The 20,258-nt window shown below is 50.4% G+C and overlaps 1 protein-coding gene and 1 pseudogene across 1 annotated transcript; both read right to left on the reverse strand.

The window, feature by feature from the left end:
• Positions 1-845: 845 nt before the first annotated feature.
• On the reverse strand, positions 846-3,223 carry LOC123413441 (pre-mRNA-splicing factor syf1 homolog). The gene has a single exon (XM_045106375.1). The coding sequence runs from the start codon at positions 3,221-3,223 to the stop codon at positions 908-910; it is 2,316 nt and encodes a 771-aa protein (XP_044962310.1). The 3' UTR covers positions 846-907.
• Positions 3,224-3,773: 550 nt separating this feature from the next.
• LOC123408395 lies at positions 3,774-4,742 on the reverse strand (annotated as a pseudogene).
• Positions 4,743-20,258: the final 15,516 nt, after the last annotated feature.

The raw sequence follows: 20,258 nt of genomic DNA on the forward strand, positions 1-20,258 counted from the left end.
TTATAAACAGAGGGGGTACATCTCAATTGTGACAGCTTTGACCCTAAGAAAGCTTCTAAGCGTCGATGCCCCGTCATCCCTTGATGTCCATCACTACTAGCCAAACATACATCCATGGCTGGTGTCATTATCGTGTTGCCTTACTAGCCCACTTTGGTCTAAGCCACTTGATTTGTTGAGATGTTGTCGCTCGGTCATCCCTCTAAATCATCACACACACACCTCACTCTTCTTTGGCGACAATGATCCATCCACACCAATTCACCTTCGAACTCCCCTCTGCCAACGATACCATGCCAACTTCGTCCACCCCGTCTACATTTTAACCTCACACATCCACCTCATTCTTCTTTGCAACGATCACCTAACCGAACCCATTCACCCTCGAACTCCCCACCGCCAGCGATGTTGTGGCCAACTTTGTTATCTCCGTCCACATTTTACCCTCACACACCCATCTCACTCTTCTTTGACGACGACGACCTACCCACACCCATTCACCCTCCCTACCCACGCCCATTCACCCTCGAATTCCCCTCCGCCAGCTTTGCCGTCCATGTCTACATCTTACCCTCACACACACGCCTCACTCTTCTTTGACAATGATACCGGCATCCATTCATCCTCGAACTCCCCATCCGGCATCGATCTGGTAGACAGCTTCATCGTCCCTTTCTACATTTACCTCCCCTCCACCCCACCCCACCCCACCCCTTGAAATGATGACACATGTGAAATCGGAAAGAGAGAGCAGATTACTAATGTTGTATACTACATTTCACCGGAAAGCGTGCTCAAGAATGTGAGTACATACATCAATGATCCGGAGATGGCACATACTCGAACTGGAGAAAACGACTAACGTGTCATGTCAAGTGATAATAAGACGAGAAAAGAAAATGAAAAACTACGCTAGACGTATCCGCTTGCATTGCTGAGCACAGTCCAATCGTTGGCCGGCGCACTCAACCAGGCGGCCGTCGGTGCCGATCGCACGCCGCGTCCCCGCTCCATCTCTGGCCACGGCGGCCATGGTCCTCTTCGCGCGGAGCATCTCCCTGAACGTGCTCTCGTCGCCGTTCAGTACCTCAAAGTCGTTCCACCGCTTCCAAAACTCAGGGCAAACCTCGGGATCCGTGAAGCTCGCCGCGTGGACGTACAGCGCCCGAGCGCGCGCGACTTCCCCGAGCCCGATCTCGAGGTCGGCGAACCCGACGCACATCGCCCTCGCGCCCTCGTCGGGCAGCCCGCCGCCGACGACCGCCTGGCGGTACACGTCCCTCGCCTTCAGCAGCCCGCAGAGCTCGGTAGCCCGCGCGATGTACACCTCGTAGACACAGAGCTTGTCGTCGGCGGGGACGGCGCTCGCGGCGTCCTCGTACACCTTCATCGCGCGGCTCGCGAGGCCGAAGTCCTCCTCGAACCTCGCGTATCTGAGGTACACGGCCTTCTTCCTCCCCGGCGGCGCCTGCAGGACGGCCGCCTGGAACAGGTCCCTCACCCTCTCCGGCCTGCTCTCCCCGTGCCTCTGGACGAACTTGGTCAGGTACGCCTCCCATATGGCGTCGGCGTGCGGGTGCTTGAAGGACCTGACGCCCCGCTCGTACACACGGAACGCGTCCTCGAACCGCCGGTGCTGCTCCAGCAGGGTCGCGTGGTCGAGCACCAGCAATGGCGTGATGACGCCGAGGTCGTGCATCTTGTCGTAGACGGCGCAGGTGGACTCGAGGGATCCGTGTGTTGTCATCAGGTCCAGGTACACGAGCCACAGCTTGAGACACCGGTGCAGTTTCGCCCGAACGTCCTCGCCGCCGGCAGCAGCAGTGCGCATCGTGGCCTCGATCGATGGTGGCATGGTTGCTTGCCGGATGAGGTCGATGGCCGTCTCGGGATTCTGATGCTTCAGCTCCATATTGGCCCACTCACAGTAAACCGCGGCGAGGTGCTCGGCCGCTGTGAAGTTCGCCTGCGTGGCTCTGTGGAGCACGTCTCGGGCGCAGTCGGCGCTGCCACGGTCCTCGTACATCTTGGTCAGCGCCAGCCAGAGCGTGTGCGGCGGCTTCCCCGTCGCCTTCGCCGGATCCACTGTCTTGACGGCCTCCACGTAGGTCGCGGCGTGCCTCGCGGGATCCTTGTGGAAGATCTTGGCCCTTTCGTGCCACGCCTGGACGTCGTGCGGGTTCTGCCTGAGCAGCACGCTGTTGAGCAGCTCCGGACGGCGTTCGAGCAGCCGCTCTAGCCTCGCCATCGTCAAGTCTGTGCTGTCCCGATCCGCCAGCCAGCAGTCCTGGACGTCGACGGTGTCCGCTTGCCCGAGCTCGAGCTCCGCGGCGGCCATGGCGTGCTCGAAGTGCAAGTATGCGTCGAACACCATCCGGAAGTCCTTGACGGTGGTCGCCGTGGTCGTGGCCTCCTCGAACACGTCCCTCGCCTTGCCGTGGAGGCCTCTCCGCGCGTAGTGGCTGGCCAGACAGGTCCACAGCATGCTGGCCTCCTCGGGGAACTTGCGGATGCTGCCGCGGAGGATGGCGTCCACCGGCATCCCTGCGACCTCCTCCGGGTGCTGGGCGAGCAGGCCACACAGGTCAAGCAGGAGCTCGCGCTTCGTCCTGCCCTTGACGGACACGAAGCCTTCGTCGTCGATGGCCGTGGCGAGGTGGTGGGCAGCGTCCCGCCATCTGCCGGCGGAGACGAGGAAGGCGATGAACTCCTCGGCGTGATCGGGATCGAACTGTAGATGCCGGCCGTGCATGCGTAGGGCGGTCGGGGCCGGGCAGTCGGGGAGGGAGGCGAGGCGGAGGTGGAGCGGCCACACGCGGTGGTGCTGCGTGACGGGCAGCGAGCGCAGCGCGCGGTCGAGCACGCGCCGGGCGCGGGTGAGGAGGCGCTGTTGGAGGAGCGACGAGGCGTACATGTGCCAGAGACGCGGCATCCGGGACATACCGGCGGCGAGAGCGCGCTCGAAAGTGGCGTTGAGGCCGGCGTGGGCAGCGTGGGTGACGGGCAGGGCGCGCGCGGCATCGCCGAGCTCCGTGAGGTAGGCGTGCCAGAGCTTGTAGGATCCCGGGAGGGCCCGCAGCGCCCGCTCGTAGATGGCCGCGCGCTTCGCCGGCGGCGCCGCGACGCGACCGGACAGGTAGCGTAGCCAGCCGGACAGCCTGAAGGGATCACGCAGGACGTCCTCCTCGTACACGACGTCGTCCGCCGAGACCTCGATCTCCATGGCCGCCGCCATCTAACTCTCTGTCTTCCCCTGAGTCGGTGCCTCAAACTGTGTGATCGATCGTGACAAGGCGTTGTGAGCGGGACTAGGTACGGCTGTGGCTTGCGAGCCCCTCCCTGTATTTCAAGCTGGCGCGTCCGAACCCGTCAGGAAGTCGGTTCTTCCTCGAGTTGGAGTCGGCACCGGGTCACAAGATCGGCGCAACGCCAGATCGCACTGGGTTTGTTGGGCTGGGCCAGATACTATAGCTTATCAGAGCTGGTTCGGTTGTTTTTCTCGCGGAGATAATTACACCTTTAGTCCTGATACGCGCTCGCCCTGTTTAATTCAGTCCTTATATTTATAAAGTGCTTCAATACAGTCCCGATACACGAAAATACGTCGTCAATACTGTCCCTAAGGTTGAAACCTCAGTCCCGGCAATACACGACTCGCACGTACTGCGTACTTCCCTCGTATTTCACGTCATCCTGGCCCCGCGCGTCAGAGGGGACCCACCCGTCAGCTAGAGTGGCTGTTTTTTTGCATTCGCCCCCCTGTCTCTGTTGTCTCAGTCCTCTCCGACCTCGAGCTCGAGCTGGCCGACCTCGAGCTGCTGCTGCGGTGGGTACCCGTAACCGTGAGTCCGTTGCTGCTGCTGGCCAACCTCGAGCTGCTGCTGCGGTGGGTACCTGTAGCCGTACTGCGGAGGCGGGGCGCCATAGGGAGCGGCGGTGCTTGGCCCGGCGGCGGCCGCTGGGTAGGCCGTCACTGGCTCGCCTGCCTTCGCTGGCTTTCCTGAGGATGAGGTTGGGTAGCCGGCGGGTGCGGAGTAGGCGGTGGATGGCTCACGAGTCTTCCCCGCGGGTGGGTAGCCGGCGGGCGCGGGGTAGGCGGTGGATGGCTCGCCAGTCTTCCCTGCGGGTGGGTAGCCGGAGGGAGGTGGGTAGGCACCGGCGGCTGACCCGTCGGCCTTGGCCGACTGTGGGTACGCGGATTGCGGCGGGTATGCGTTACCTGCCGGTGGGTACGCGGACGGAGGCGCGTAGGAGTTGGCCTTGCTGACCGGAGGATACGCACCCTGCGGCGGGTATGCGGCGGCGGCGGGCGGAGACTGCCCATACGCGGCATGCGCACCACCATAGGCGCCAGCGGCCTAGCCCTATGTCACCTCCCCGAGCTTATACGAGAAGTTGAGGACCCCCTGGGGCTTCCCGGACCCGATCTTGCGGACCTGGTAGGCAACGAACTTGACCGGCACGGAGCCGTCGGGAGCGCCGGAGAGCAGCTCGGAGAGCGGGATGTGGACCTCGCCGACGTCGCGGTCGCCGAGGGCGCGCTCGGCGCGGAGCAGCACGTGGACGGAGCTCGCGGCATTGGCCGGCACGGCGAACCTGACCGTGGCGTTCCAGGTCGGGTTGCGGCCGCCGGAGCGGTCGGTGGCGACGCGCTGGCGGGAGCGCGGGTCGCCCGAGAGCGAGACGACCGCGTACACCTCGTTGGACGAATCAACCATCTCCTAGACATCACGCGCTGCCATTTTCCTTGACGTTGTGTACTGTCGATCTCCACGACTTCGTGTCCGGACGATCACCTTGGTGTCTCATGTTGTCGATCTCCTCGGCATTGCATCCTACCCGTTACCCGGCACCACACGTGAGGGCGAGCACCCACGGGGGGCTGCGCTGTCGCCCGCAGGCGTGCACAAGCACTTGCGGCGAGCTGCGCTGGGACACGGAAGCATCCGCAGCGCGAGGGTGAGCTGGACCGGCACGTGCAGACATGGACGAGCGCCGACGGAGAGCTGCAGTGACGAGTGACGACGAGGACTTGCAGCGGCGCACAACCATGGGCGAACACCGGCGACGACGTGCGGTTTCTCTGACAGACGTGGGCAAGCTAGCAGGCATCAGTGAGTATGGCGGCAAACAAGCCCGGCGACGGGGGGCGAATGCAAAAATACAGCCACTCTAGCTGATGGGTGGGTCCCCTCTGACGTGCGGGGCCAGGATGACGTGGAATACGGGGGAAGTATGCGGTACGTGCGGGTCGTGTATTGCTCGAACTGAGGTTTCAACCTTAGGGACCGTATTGACGACGTATTCTCGTGTACCGGGACCGTATTGAAGCACTTCGCAAGTACATTGACTGAATTGGACAGCGCCAGTGAGTACCAGGACTAAAGGTGCAATTATCTCTTTTCTCGTGCGGCCACTATCGAAATCACTAAGGGTCCGCTTGGATTGTCGTTTTCAAAGCAAATACACTTATAAAATATACCTCCGTCAGGAAAAACCAGACCGGCTACCCATATGCGTTTGGTTGATCGTTTTTGGCTTATAAGATTTACATCGATTCACTGGATTACACATGTAATTAGCCTGTATTTGATAGGCCTGTCATTTTCCACACCACTCCGTAATCCATGGTTCAGAGAAAGAGCCCGAGAGATAGGAGAGAGAGAGAAAGGGAGAGCACAAAGGAAGGCAAAGCCATGGACGACGCGCCCGCCGACGCCGACGCATACGGCCGCCACACGCGCACCCGGGGCATCCTCAAAAGTTGGCGTGCTCCGCGCCATCCGCGTCGACGGCGCCAGCTCCGCCGCCGTCGTCCAGGTGCGGATGGAGGACCCGATCTACGACGCCGTCACCGAGGAGAACTACGCTGCCCTCGTCGCCCGCCGCCGCGAGGACGCCGACGCCTTCATCATCGACGACGACGGCCTCGGCTACGACGGCAGCCGCGAGGAGGACTCGACCCACCGCGCCCTCCCTTCCCCCTCCGATGAGGGATCTCGCAGTGAGGATGGCGCCCCCCGCAAGCGGACGGCGAGGTGGGTGGTAGCGGTGGTGGCAGCTTCCTGATTCATTTGTTCATCTTCATCTTCCAGGAGAGTCAACGAGGAAGAAGACATGAATGTGGGAACCGTGAGGGAAAGGATAGGATTTACAAGGGGAAATATAAGTCGGCTATATATTACTGGACACCAGTATTATGCGGTTGTAATTTGTTACAGTTGTAAGATTTTTTCGGGGCTTCCAAACGGGGCCTAATTGAAGACTACTATGTCTCAAAAAATAACTAAATGAGGGTTACTTCCTTTAAAAATCACTCCCACCTCCCACATTGCGACAAATGTCGTGTTGCATATTCACAATTTGTCGTAACTTGGTAGTTTTCTTTTTTTTGTAGATCCGTTTATTCAAAAACATTTTATCTCTAAAATCATGTGTCTAACCCTTGAACCATTTTCATCCTTGAATTCCTCGCGTCGAGATCTTCAAAACTAAATCCCATGTTGATTGATTTTTACGAAAATAAATTCAAAAAAAATTGAAGAAAAAACCGAACTAGGAGCACTTTTCCCCCTTTCCGGAAGCCATTTCAAAGAGGCACGGTTGTGCCTCTCGGAAAAGAAAATTTGTGCCTCTCACGAAAGCAAAATCATGTCTCTCGTTAAAAAAACGTGTATTTTTTCATTTTCGAGAGGGGTGATCTTGCCTTTCATATAAGAAAAAAAATAGAAAATGCATTTTTTTTCGTTTTCGAAAGGCACGGTCGTGCCTCTCACGTAAGCAAAAGCCATGCCTCTCACGAAAAAAGAGAAAAACATGTTTTCAAGAGGCAGAATCGTGTATCTCATGGAAACGAACCATGCCTCTCATGAATTTATTTATTTATTCGTTTTCGAGGGGATCTTGCCTTTCACGAAAGCGAAAAACACGTTTTCTCGCAAAAAAGTTTTACTTTTTTATCAAAAGCTAGAAAGGATCGGTGACAAACCAAATAGTCAAAAAGAACCCGAAAAAACCATCTAAAGAGCTAAAGGTGCGTGCAAAAAAATAAAAATCCAAAGGAAACGCCCAAAGCATGGCACATGGCGGCGGCTAAGAGCGCGCCAAATGGCGCGCTCCCAATCCACCCCAAGTAATCGTTAGGAAGCTTTCGAAGAAGCGGTCACCAATTAGTTGGTCTCGATGACTATATCACGGATTAAGTGAGTCGTCAAGGAAGCCTCACTAAAGGTTCAAAGTTATTGAGCTGGCCCATTCACGTGCCGATTAAAGTAAAAAAAGGAGAACTCAGGATCGATCCATGGTCGCCAGGATTTTTCGCCATCTTCAATACGCGGGCAACCGTGCGGCGTGCTAAAATATTTTTACGGTGTTGAAATAACTTTTCTTTTGCACGGGGCAGGGCGCTTGCTCCAGCAGACGCTGTAAAATATGGCATGACGGTATAGCTCCAGCGGACGCTGCAAAATCCAGCGCGCGGGAGGAGCTGACGCTTGGAAAATATGAACAAGACATATCGATTTGACAATATGATAATGTTTCGAACATAAATAAGTGTGCATTGGAGCAACATATCATAGTTCAAAATCACCCAACCAAGTTCATGAAAAATACAAATTCACACAAATAAATGGCACATCAACAATCACGTCTCCTCTTTTTCTTCCTCTTCTTCGTCCTTTTCCAAAGATGATTCTTCATTTCTTCATCATCGGGAGCCATGCGTCCATCTGTGTCACTGTCTCCAACGGCATCATACGAAGGTATGTGAGGCACATCGCACTACTAGGGAAAAGCCTACCAGTAGCGCTTCATAATCCTATAGTAGTAGCGCTGGGCCGAGCGCTACTCCTATCGCGCTACAGCTAATAACTAGTAGCAGCGCTGGTATGGGCAGCGCTACTGGTAAGTATAGTTAGTAGTAGCGCCGGTATGGGCAGCGCTACTGCTAACTATAGTAGTAGCGCGTGCTTGCAGAAAGCGCTGCTACTAAGCCGCACTACTGGTAAGTATTAACCAGCGCTACGGCTAACTTTTACAGTTTTCGCAGATTTGCACCCTCTACGTATTTGTGATTTATTTATACAGATTCTATACAATAGTTTCATCACATCATATTAAACATATACCCTTCTCACATATCATAGACATACAATAGTCTTGTCATAATACCATGCATCATCATCATCATCATTATCATTCAACAGAAAATATCATCACATAGTCTCGAAAATAATGATACATAAGTGCGATCATGTCATGTCTCGAGTAAGCGCAACTGCATGGTCATGGCACACCCACAAGTTTCATCATCTCTATCTACAACATGATGTAGAACAGAAGAGCGATCAGCATGAAGACGAGCGCGACTATGTAGTACTGACGGTGCCGCCCCTGCTCATGCTGGAATGTCGACCACCTCAAGTAACTAATTTCCACTTTGGCTCTGGTGTCGAACCCTCTATGGCTAGCACCCAGATACCTGTGCACCTGGGCCTGAGCGGCTGGCCAGTGGTCGTAGACTCCTGGAACCCTCCCAACATACACGACATAGTAGCCCTTCGCCATCTGTGATCTAGCTAGTACCTGCAACGTGAGTTGTTGATTTGAACGATAATATGCAACATAATGTACTTAAGAAAACAAAAAGAGACATGATTACCAAAATAAAAGAAACCAATAGTAAACATAAATGACGAAGTTCCTCATACCCAAACTAATTAACTAGAACGATATACGCTAGTTCAGGACCACGGTTTAGTTACATCACATAGTTTCGTCGTGCATAATTTCAAAGTTTTGCCATAGAAAGACAATACTGATAAGGCGCGCTAGTTCAGGACCACGGGTTAGTTACAACGCATTTTCATTGACAATCAGTCGTCCAGGTCGGCGTCCCAATCTTTATAGTCAGGGAGGACGCAACCGAGCTTCGTTAAAGGCTTCATGTCCAGACGTTGAGCGCTTAGCAGTGCTCGGACATCAACCCGCGTGATTAGCCCATGGTAGAACATCCCTGTTGGTTCGAGGACTTGCTTGATGATCACTTGGGCTAGTTCACACTGTACGTTATAAAACTCAGCTCGAATTCGATGATCCGGTGTCTTTCCAATGCCTGTGGCCCAGCTGACAATCTCGGCATCTTCGGTAGTAGCTAACATGCGAAGGCGTTGATGATCCCTTTTGTACTCCAGCAGGTGATGCATGAGGTAGAATCCATCAGCCCAACTCTCGTTCGGTTGCTGGATGCAGCAAAAGTCGGTCTTATGGCCGAAAGCCGGTGCTTTATTCCTGGACCTTTTCACCTTGATATATACACCAGTCATGCTGAAGGTCCACAGGGCAGAGTCGAGAACATTCTTGACGTGCATGTAATCCTTTTTCTTCAGGTTCTTCGATGAGTCCAAGTACACAGCATGGGAGTATTCCGGGTACAGAAGGATGAGTACGGCGCCATCCCCGCTGCACAAATTAAGTACACCTCAGTTGTGCCACCATGCTTGCAAAAGAATGATTAACATGTCGAAAAGATATGCGCGGATGACTTACGAGGGATGATAAGGCAGGAGAATCGCTTCCTTGTCCTTATTAGCGATCATGAATTCGCCGAGGTACTTGCTCGCATACTCATGGTGCTCTTTGCAAACTCCCAAGAAGTCCTCATGCATATAGTATGGGTCCGCGACGCAGATATAGTCGATGCTCTCCCTCCTGATGACGTAGTCGAGATACAGGCAATACATGCGGATGAACTGGAAATCCATCTTGGTCATGTGGAACATGTTGTAGATGTAGTCAAATGGCAGGATGAACATATTCGCGGGCCAGGTATCGACGTACATCTTCCCACCCGACACCTGAGCCGCGTAAAGCGGGTATCCTGGATGTTTCAGGGCGAGAAGGTTTTTGTCTCTGGCCAGCACATCTTCATGGAGTCTCTTTAGATCATTGTTCAGTATGTGATCTAGCGCTTTGGCAGGTAGGATCGGCTCGCCGGCGATGTGGACATGTAGCTTACCTTCGACAGGTATTCTGTCTACCACCGGGGGTTTCAGAGGCGGTTGGCTGCTTGAAGCACCTATGGCGCCTTTAGGTCTCTTGGTCGATCTCTTCCTTTGCTTCTTGGGGGTGGCGGTAGTGAGCCCACCATCCCTTCCCTAACCACCACCGCAAGTGTCCTCGGTCTAAACAGTGGACGGGCCTTGAGGGGTTGCTGGGAAGAGGCGGCATCTGGAGGCGTCTCCTGCGAGGATGGCTTGAAGAGAGATTTTTTGCATTCTGCCTTAGGACGTTCTGGCTCCGGCAAATCAGGCAGCATCAAGTCATCATCTACACGGTCATAGCCTGAGTCTTCCGCATCCGGAGCCATCAATAATCCATCATAGGCGGTATTGAAATACTGATTCGGGTCATCATCATCATCCTCCATGTCATCATCAACATTTCCTTCTTCGACAGCGGGGGCGACATGATCTGGCACTAATGGAGGCTCTCCCTCGTGTCGTACGCTACCACCATCCTCCACGATAGGTGCAGGTAATGTGGTAGGTGGGGTGGTGTTCATACCTTCTTGAGAAGTTGGCGTTGGAGTGATGATACTGGGCTCATCGAGACGAAGAAGAGACTTCGGCCAAGTCAAGAACCAGTTCTTGCATGCGCCAATCGTCTTAGGGGTCTCGTCGTCATCGACTGGTATCGAAGGAGGAAAATCCTCGTAGCCCACTAAGACACTAGCCACGATAACCTTGAAGACGCCATCGGGCATCTATCGGTTGTGGAACATGCGGTCCTTTGGCTTCATGATGGTTGCCTTTCCCACAGCCACCTCCTGGCCCTTGATGTCGTACAGTAGGGTGCACGGGGTGTCTTCGGCCTACAAAGGAGACATGTTTGTGACATCAAACATCTGAAAGGCAACTGAAATGGAAGACTGTAGACATGCTGGTGAGAAGGGTATGACGCTTAATTACCGTGAGGGCGTCGAGCTTAGCCAGCGAGGAAGGCCCGCCGAGCATGCCAAAGACTAAGGTCGGGCTGCTATGAACAGGAACGGGACCTTTTGCGTTTGCTAGGGCAGGTGCTGGTTGTGTGGTGTTCGCCGAGTTGCTCCCGACAAAGCTGGGAATTGGAAAGTCCTCCGGCCATGCATTTGGATTGATCTTTGTGTAATTGAAAATTGTCGGAATTAAGCTGGCCACCGCGTTAGTGACCAATCCACTGACTACATGGACCAGCTCTTCTTTGGTCTCAGCTTTGGTCTTATTGACCGCAATTGCGACCTTCTCGTCGATGCTCTCTTGAGTGACGACCAACCGTCTCTTCCTTCTCTCCTCTGGCTCCTCGGGGTAGCACGTCTTCCACGAGGCCCCATCTCCGACACCGTGCACACGTCCATAGGATGGCGGCTTGTCCACCGAGACCTTTTTCAGTATGTTCAGGGCCCGGTTGAATGGGGTGTCCCACTTGGGCCTCGCCGACGACTGTGACGACTCGTCGCTTTTGGCTGCCTTCTGGTGCTGCTCTTTCTGCAAAAGGAACATGGATGGTTTACTAATGTGACAAAACTTGCATTCAAATTGATTGGAAGCTAATTAATTTGATAATGTGGTAATATAACAATTACCAGAAGCCTCATGAACTCCCTCGTGTTCGGGTCCGTGTAAAAGATCTTTCTCTCTTTGTCCTACTTGTACCGGGCCCTGATCCAACCATGCTCCAGCGGGTCGCTGAACTCCGCCAAGGGGTTTGGGATCCCAAGACTTTCACGTTCGGCATCCTCCTTGGCCCATATGTGCCTCTTCCCCTCGGAACCACGGCTTCCGAGGCAGTGGGGAGGCGTGTTCCTGGCCTAGAGTGTCTTCATTTTCTCCGACTTTACCTTGACTTCTTCTTTTTCGCAATTCTCCAGGAATTTTGCAAAGTCCTCTTCCGTTATTGTTGGATTATCAGCATGAATCTTGGACCATGGTTCATTCTTCCCAACCGCTTTTTTCACCCGAACTTTCCAGGAGGACAAGTCGTTGGTGAACGTCACCATCTCCTTCTCGTTTATTTTTTTCATGACGGGATCATCCCACGGATCTTGATATTTCTCTTCATTCGGGACGAGGAACATGAACCTATTGTGCAACTTCTTTAGGAGCATGTGCTCCATATGTGGTATCAGCTTCAACCTCTCGTCGTTGATGTTGGCGGTTTCCCTGAGGATGCATCCAAGTTGATTGCCCCAGCACTTGCGCGCTTCCTCTGGCACCGTTGGCTCTAACTTCTTGGGGTGAATATATGTGACCACAATATGTCCGATGCCAAGCGCGTTTTGTTTTCTTGTCCTCTTCTTCTTCGGTGCTTTACCGGCTAAGACATCATCATTGCCGGTCTCGGGGGCGGTGTCGGTGACAGTGCTGGTGCTGGTGTCGGCGCTGGTGTCGGGGTTGGGACCACTGTCGCCAGCATGCAACCCCAAGGCATGTTCGTCCACGTAATCGAAATAGTGATTTGCTGCCTCCATGGGGTCTGCGGAGGGAGCAGAACCACCAACGACTTCGGCGTTGGTAGACATGTTTCCTATGCAACAATTGTAAATAAAAGATATAATGAAGAGAAAAAAGGGGCCTATAATTGGTCGGAATGTTGATTCATTCCCCTTCCGGCAAATCCCGGGTAATCCATATATCCTAGTTTCTAGCATAAGTCATGCCGAAAATTTCGGCATGAGCTTTGCTAAAAATTGGACATATGGAGCGTCTGAAATTTTCTGGAACGGAAATGAATCAACATGCCGGAAAAACATAGGCCACTCGGACATTCAGAAGGACCAAACAAATTCTTATAAAAGGAATTGACATATAATAAAATGCTTTACCCCTGCACCAGATTTACATTACTTCCTAACAAAGAAAGGACTTTCTTCTTTCTTTTCCTACTACAAGCTATTATTTCAGCATAATATCATTTACATTACCCCCTGCCCTTGATACAATTCATCAACACATAATAGCAATGATACAATTCATCGACACATAAATACCACTACCCTTGATACAATTCACCAACACATAATAGCAAGGAAAAAAATACATGAAAACAGAAGGGGAGAATCATACCTTTGTTGTTCGGTCGCCGAGCAGGGGAGATGGGATGGAGAGGCGGTGGGTGCCGAGCAGGGACGGTGCGGTCGCCGAGCAGGGGAGGTGGGAGGGAGGGCGGTGGACGCCGAGCAGGGGAGGTGGGAGGGAGGGGCGGTGGGCGCCGAGCAGGGGAGTTGGGAGGGAGGGGCGGCGGGCCCCGATCACGGAGGGTAGTGATAACCCACAAGTATAGGGGATCGCAACAGTTTTCAAGGGTAGAGTATTCAACCCAAATTTGTTGATTCGACACAAGGGGAAGCCAAAGAATATTCTCGAGTATTAGCAGTTGAGTTGTCAATTCAACCACACCTTAAAGACTTAGTATCTGCAGCAAAGTATCAGTAGCAAAGTGGTGTGATAGCAACAGTAGCAACGGTAATAGTAGCAGCAGTGACAGCAGTAGTGACAGAGTAACAGTAGCAGCAGTGACAGCAGTAGCGACAGAGTAACAGTAGCAGCAGTGACAACAGTAGCGACAAAGTAATGTAGCAAGGCCCAGTAGGAAAAACTCATAGGCATTGGATCGGTGATGGATAATTATGCTGGATGACATTCATCATGCAACAATTATAACATGGGGAGATATGTAACTAGCTCTAGTTCGTCAATGTAATGTAGGCATGTATTCCGTATGTAGTCATACGTGCTTAGGGAAAAGAACTTGCATGACATCTATTGTCCATCCCTCCCGTGGCAGCGGGGTCCTAATGGAAACTATGGGATATTAAGGTTCTCCTTTTAATAGAGAACCGGAACAACTCATTAGCACTTAGTGAATACATGAACTCCTCATACTATGGTCATCTCCGGGAGTGGTTCCGGCTATTGTCACTCCGTGGTTGCCGGGTCATAACACATAGTAGGTGACTACAACTTGCCAGATAGGATCTAGAACACACATATATTGATGAGAACATAATAGGTTCAGATCTAAAATCATGGCACTCGGGCCCTAGTGACAAGCATTAAGCATGGAAAAGTAGTAGCAACATCAATCTCAGAACATAGTGGATACTAGGGATCAATCCCCATCAAAACTAACTCGATTACATGATAGATCTCGTCCAACCCATCACCGTCCAGCAAACCTACGATGATATTACTCACGAACGGTGAAGAGCATCATGGAATTGGCGACGAAGTAAGGTTGGTGATGACGATGGCGACGATCTCCCCTCTCCGAAGCCCAGAATGGACTCCAGATCTGCCCTCCAGAGGAAGAACAGGTGGTGGCGCTGCCTCCGTATAGTAAAACGCGATGAACTCTCCTCCTTGATTTTTTTTCCGGACGAAAAGCGACTAAATAGAGCTGGAGTTGGAGGCGGCGGAGCCCCAAGGGCCCCACAAGCCTGCTAGGCGTGACTAGGGGGCCCGCGCCTCCTGGGCCTGTGGGCTCCTCGCTCCACTCCTTCGGTTGATTCTTGCGCCGGTATTTTTTATATATTCCACAAAAAATCCTCGTAAATTTCCAGGTCATTCCCAGAACTTTTTTTTCTACGCAAAAACAACACCATGGCAATTCTGCTGAAAACAACCTTAGTCCGGGTTAGTTCCATTCAAATCATGCAAAGTAGAGTCCAAAACAAGGGCAAAAGAGTTTGGAAAATTAGATACGATGGAGACGTATCAACTCCCCCAAGCTTAAAGCCTTGCTTGTCCTCAAGAAATTCAGTTGACAAACTGAAAGAGACAAAAGAAAAACTTCTACGAACTCTGTATGATCTTGTTGCTGTAATTATGTCTAACTCATATTCAGATTTTCAGCAAGATCATAAGCTAACCACATAAGCAATGACATTTAGGTCTCAAGAGGAACTCATACCAATGGCATAATCAACTAGCGAGCAATAATAATAAGTTTCAAACATCAACACTTCAATCAAAACAATCATGAAGCAATATGAACAGATGGTATCTCGCTAGCTCTTTCTCAGACCGCAAAACATAAATGCAGAGCACCTTCAAAGACCAAGGGTTGACAGAACATTGTAATTCATGGCAAATAAGATCCAGTCACAGTCATACTCAATCGCAATAAAAAGCAAATCATAAAAATGACGGAGGTGCTCTCTAATTGGTGTTTTTTGAAAGAAGAGGATGACTCAACAGAAACATAAATAGATAGGCCCTTCGCAGACGGAAGCATTGATTTGCAGAGGTGCCAGAGCTCAATCTTTGAAGACAGAGATAAATAATTTTGGGTGGCATGCTTTCATTGTCAACGTAATGACCAAGAGTTTTCACCATATTCCATGCTACACATACTATAGGCGGTCCCCAAACAGAAAAGTAAAGTTTTGACTCCCCCACCACCAGTGATCACACTCCACGACCAGCCGAATACTCCGGTGCCATCCATACCAACTACAATCCAGGGGAGTTTTGTTTGCAATTATCTTTTCGATTTGAGCATGGAACTGGGCATTCCAATTACCGGCCCCTTTCTCGTGAATGATAGTGAAAAACACATACGAGGATAACATGCCTAGCATGGAAGATACTGATCGCCCCTTGTCACCACATGAGCGGTTCGGGCATGCGAAACAGATTATTTATTGAAGGTTTAGAGTGGCACATGCAAATTTACTTGGAACGACACGTAGATACCGCATATAGGTAGGTATGGTGGACTCATATGGAACAACTTTGGGTTTATGGAAGTGGATGCACAAGTAGTATTCCCGCTTAGTACAAGTCAAGGCTAGCAAAAGACTGGGAAGCGACCAACTAGAGAGCGACATCAGTCATCAATATGCATTGAGATTAACCAACATTGAGTACAAGCATGAGTAGGATATAAATCAACATGAACATGAATATCATAGAGGCTATGTTGATTTGTTTCAACTACATGAGTAAACATGTGCCAAGTCAAGCCACTTGAATCATTCAAAGGAGGATACATCCTATCATACTACATCATAATCATCTCAAAATTCATGTTGGCATCCAAGACAAACCATTATAAGCTCCTAGCTAATTAAGCATGGCATCAGAAACTATGATCTCTAAGTTGTCATTGCAAACATGTTTCTCTCACAACAAAGCTGAATCAGGAACGATGAGCTAGTCATATTTATAAAAACAAAATAGATCGAGTTCATACCAGCTTTTCCAGGCTCAGTCACTTCATCATATATCGTCATTATTACCTTTCACTTGCATGACCGAATGATGTGAACAATAATAAGAGTGTTCGTGCATTGGACTAAGATGGAATCTACAAGCAAACACAAAGGAGAAGACAAAGTAATATGGCTCTTTGACAGATAAATAGATATGCATGCGAGAGCCACTAAACATTGTAACCATGGTCTTCTACCTTTACCCAAAGAAAAAGAAAACTATTTACACGAGAAAGCTCCCAACAAGCAAAAAGAAGAAAAGGAATTTTTTTTGGGTTTTCTCAAACTAAAGAAACACACGAGAACAAAGCGAGAAAAAGAAATAAACTAGCATGGATGATACAGTGGCAAAGTGTGAACACCGACTATCAAAGTGAAAGTGTGAGCATGAATATAAAGTCGGTGAGAAACACGTACTCCCCCAAGCTTAGGCTTTTCGCCTAAGTTGGTCTACTCCCATGGAGGGAAATAACCGTCCCTGGGGTACTCCGGAGTGTACTGAGGGTGCCACTATTGTGTGAGCTCCTCTGGCTCCCACTGATAAACTGGCGTCTGGTACTCGACTGGTAGCTCGGGCACGGGCACCTGTGGTGGTGCTATGCCCCAATATGTGTAGATGTCCGAGGGCATAATAATGTACCACCTAGATGAAGATTGAACAAAGAAGGGGCAGGCAAAGTAATAGTCTCACGAGTACCCTGACTAAATACCAGGTTATAAATCATCCTCTTATTTATATCTTTATCAAGAAAGTCATGGCGAACCATGCTATCATAATCTAGACATCTCTCAGGAAGAGGAATCTCTTCTTCCTCGTGCAATCTAATAGGTATCTCAAAATGTCTAGCAAGACGGGTAGCATAGATACCTCCATAAACAACGCCTTTAGAACGGTTCGTGTTCAACCGTTGAGCCACTATAGCGCCCAAGCTACAAGTTTTATCATTATAAAGGGCTTAGCGCAAAACCGCAAGATCTGGGGAGCTAAGGGCCCCAGCTTTCCCACGGCCAATAAAACATTTTACCACGAATAATGAGAAGTACCGAAGCACGGGAAAATGTATGCTAGCAGCTCTAGCGCAAGACACTCCTCTCTCCTCTCCTACAGCAATAGTATCAATGAAAGCCTCCAAGTCCCGTGGACGAGGTTCATGAATATCCCCAACATAAGGTAATTTGCAGACATTGCAAAAATCCTGAAGTGACATGCGCTCGGGGATATCATATAGCTTGAACTCAACCATATGAGGAGTCTTCCTTGGATAGAAGTTAAAGCTTTGCACGAAAATATTAGTGAGGAGGAGGTATTGCGGACACTTATTTTCAACGAAGGCGGTAAGGCCTGCTTTCTCCACTAAGTAGTAAAAGTCCTCATAAAGTCCGGCGGTGCGTAAGAACAGATCGCTTGGCCACTCGCACGCTCGAACTTCTACAACTCGGGGGACCGGATACTTGGGTTTCTTATTCTCATTTTCATCGTCCTTGGGGTCACGGCTTGAAGAGCCTCTTAGGAACCTCCTCATCTTTTCCTTTTTCTTTCTCTGAAAATTTATGAAATTTTTAGTGACTTAAGGAAAAGTGAACAAGGCACAACGAAACTCGTAGCAACTACTCCTACAAGTGCCTAGAGGCCATATCACGCATCAAAACTACTTGGGACCAGCTAAAATTATCATGCAAAGCTCAAGAACAGGGTCACCAAGGCAGCAAAAATACGCAACGAATAAGGCACTTGAGCAAAAACTAATTGGACCAATGGAGGAGTCACATACCAAGGAACAATTTCCCCAAAACAGTTTGGTGAATGGGGCTTTGCACAAGGAGATCGAAAATCGTAGCAAGAAGAGCAAGAACACGGGTTTGAGCTGTAGAATGAATTTTTATGGAGGTAGGAGAAGGAGATGGGAGCTGGAATAAGAGGAGGGGGGACACGTGGGCCCCACAAGCCAGGTAGGCGCGGCCAGGGGGGTGCCCGCGCCTCCTCGGCTTGTGGCCCACTGGTGCATCCCCTCCGTCTCAGAATTTTGCAAAAATCCTAGAAAAAAACATACTTGATTTTCAGGGCATTCGGAGAACTTTTATTTTCGGGACACTTTTCTACGGGACGCAAAAAGCAGTAAGCAGGAGAAACTAAAGCTAAATCTATCATTTTTCTTCTAAGCAACCGAAGGTAAAGGTTTGGAACAGAGGGTTGTGACTTGATACGTCTCAAACGTATCTATAATTTTTGATGGTTTCATGCTGTTATCTTGTCAACGTTGGATGTTTTATGTACCTTTTATATCCTTTTTGGGACTAACTTATTAATTCAGTGCCAAGTGTCAGTTCCTGTTTTTTCTGTGTTTTTGACTCTTTTCAGATCTGATTTTGGAATGGAGTCCAAACGGAATAAAATCCCCGAAATAAATTTTTCCAGAACGGAAGAAGAACATGGGACTTGAGGGCCAAGGCAGGAGAGCCACAGGGGGCCCACAAGCCGTGTAGCCGCCACCAGGGGGCGGGGGCTACCAGGCTTGTGGCCTCCCTGGCGCGCCCCTGACCTAGCTCCTTTGCCTATATATTCCCTAAAATACAGAAAAAATAGGGGAATCCACGAAAACACTTTTCCGCCGCCGCAAGCTTCCGTTTGCGCGAGATCTCATCTGGAGACCCTTCCCGGTGCCCTGCCAGAGGGGACTTTGGAGTTGGGGGGCTTCTACATCAACATCATTGCCCCTCCAATGACTCGTGAGTAGTTCACTTCAGACCTACGGGTTCGTAGTTAGTAGCTAGATGGCTTCTTCTCTCTCTTGGATCTTCAATACAAAGTTCTCCATGATCTTCATGGAGATCTATCCGATGTAATCCTCTTTGGCGGTGTGTTTGTCGAGATCCGATGAATTGTGGATTTGTGATCAGATTATCTATGATATATATTTGAGTCTTTGCTGATTTCTTATTTGCATGATTTGATATCCTTGTAAGTATCTCCGAGTCTTGGGTTTTGTTTGGCCAACTAGATCTATGATTCTTGCAATGGGAGAAGTGCTTGGTTTTGGGTTCATACCGTGTGGTGACCTTTCCTAGTGACAGAAGGGGCAGCAAGGCACGCATCGTGTTGTTGCCATTAAGGGTAACAAGATGGGATTTTATCGTAGATATGAGATTGTCCATCTACATCATGTCATATTTATTAAGGAGTTACTCTGTTCTCATGAACTTAATACACTAGATGCATGCTGGATAGCGGTCGACGTGTGGAGTAATAGTAGTAGATGCAGAAAGTATCGGTCTACTTGTTTTGGACGTGATGCCTATAGATATAATCATTGCCATAGATAACGTCACGACTTTGCGCGGTTCTATCAGCTGCTCGACAGTAATTCGTTCACCCATCGTCTAGTTGCTTTCATGAGAGAAGCCACTAGTGAACACTACGGCCCCCGGGTCTATTCACACCTATTGTTTCCACTTTCGCTTTTACTTTGCTTTATTTCTTTTTGCTTTCAGTTCTCACTTGGCAAACAATCTATAAGGGATTGACAACCCCTTCATAGCGTTGGGTGCAAGCTCTTTGTGTTTGTGCAGGTACTTGTGAAAATCCTTCACTGGATCGATACCTTGGTTCTCAAAACTGAGGGAAATACTTATCGCCGCTGTGCTACATCACCCTTTCCGCTTCGAGGGAACACCAACGCGAGGCTCCAAGGCCACGGGGGAATCCTTTGCATATTTTCCAAGGAAGTCCCTAAAGGCGTAGCCGTAGCAGAAGGATTCCTGGTGCCGTTGCTGAGGAGTATCAAGACAAGAATAGTCTCTCATCAGCATGCTTGTTTCTAGCGTCGTTGGAAGGTCTTTTGTTGCAGTAGCAGAAGTATTTTTGGCGCCGTTGCCGGGGAAGGAGAGATCTATCCAAGTAGGTCTCACAAACTCATCTCTTGCATTTACCTTTTTTGCCAGTTGCCTCTCGTTTTCCTCTGCCCCACTTCACAATTGCCGTTTTCATTTGCCTTTCTCCTTTGTCGTT

Source organism: Hordeum vulgare, chromosome 7H (assembly GCF_904849725.1).
Source record: "Hordeum vulgare subsp. vulgare chromosome 7H, MorexV3_pseudomolecules_assembly, whole genome shotgun sequence".
Lineage (NCBI taxonomy): Eukaryota > Viridiplantae > Streptophyta > Magnoliopsida > Poales > Poaceae > Hordeum > Hordeum vulgare.

Excerpts from the sequence above, each read along its gene's own strand:
- LOC123413441 (XM_045106375.1), bottom strand. The coding sequence starts at position 3,223 with ATGGAGATCGAGGTCTCGGCGGACGACGTCGTGTACGAGGAGGACGTC.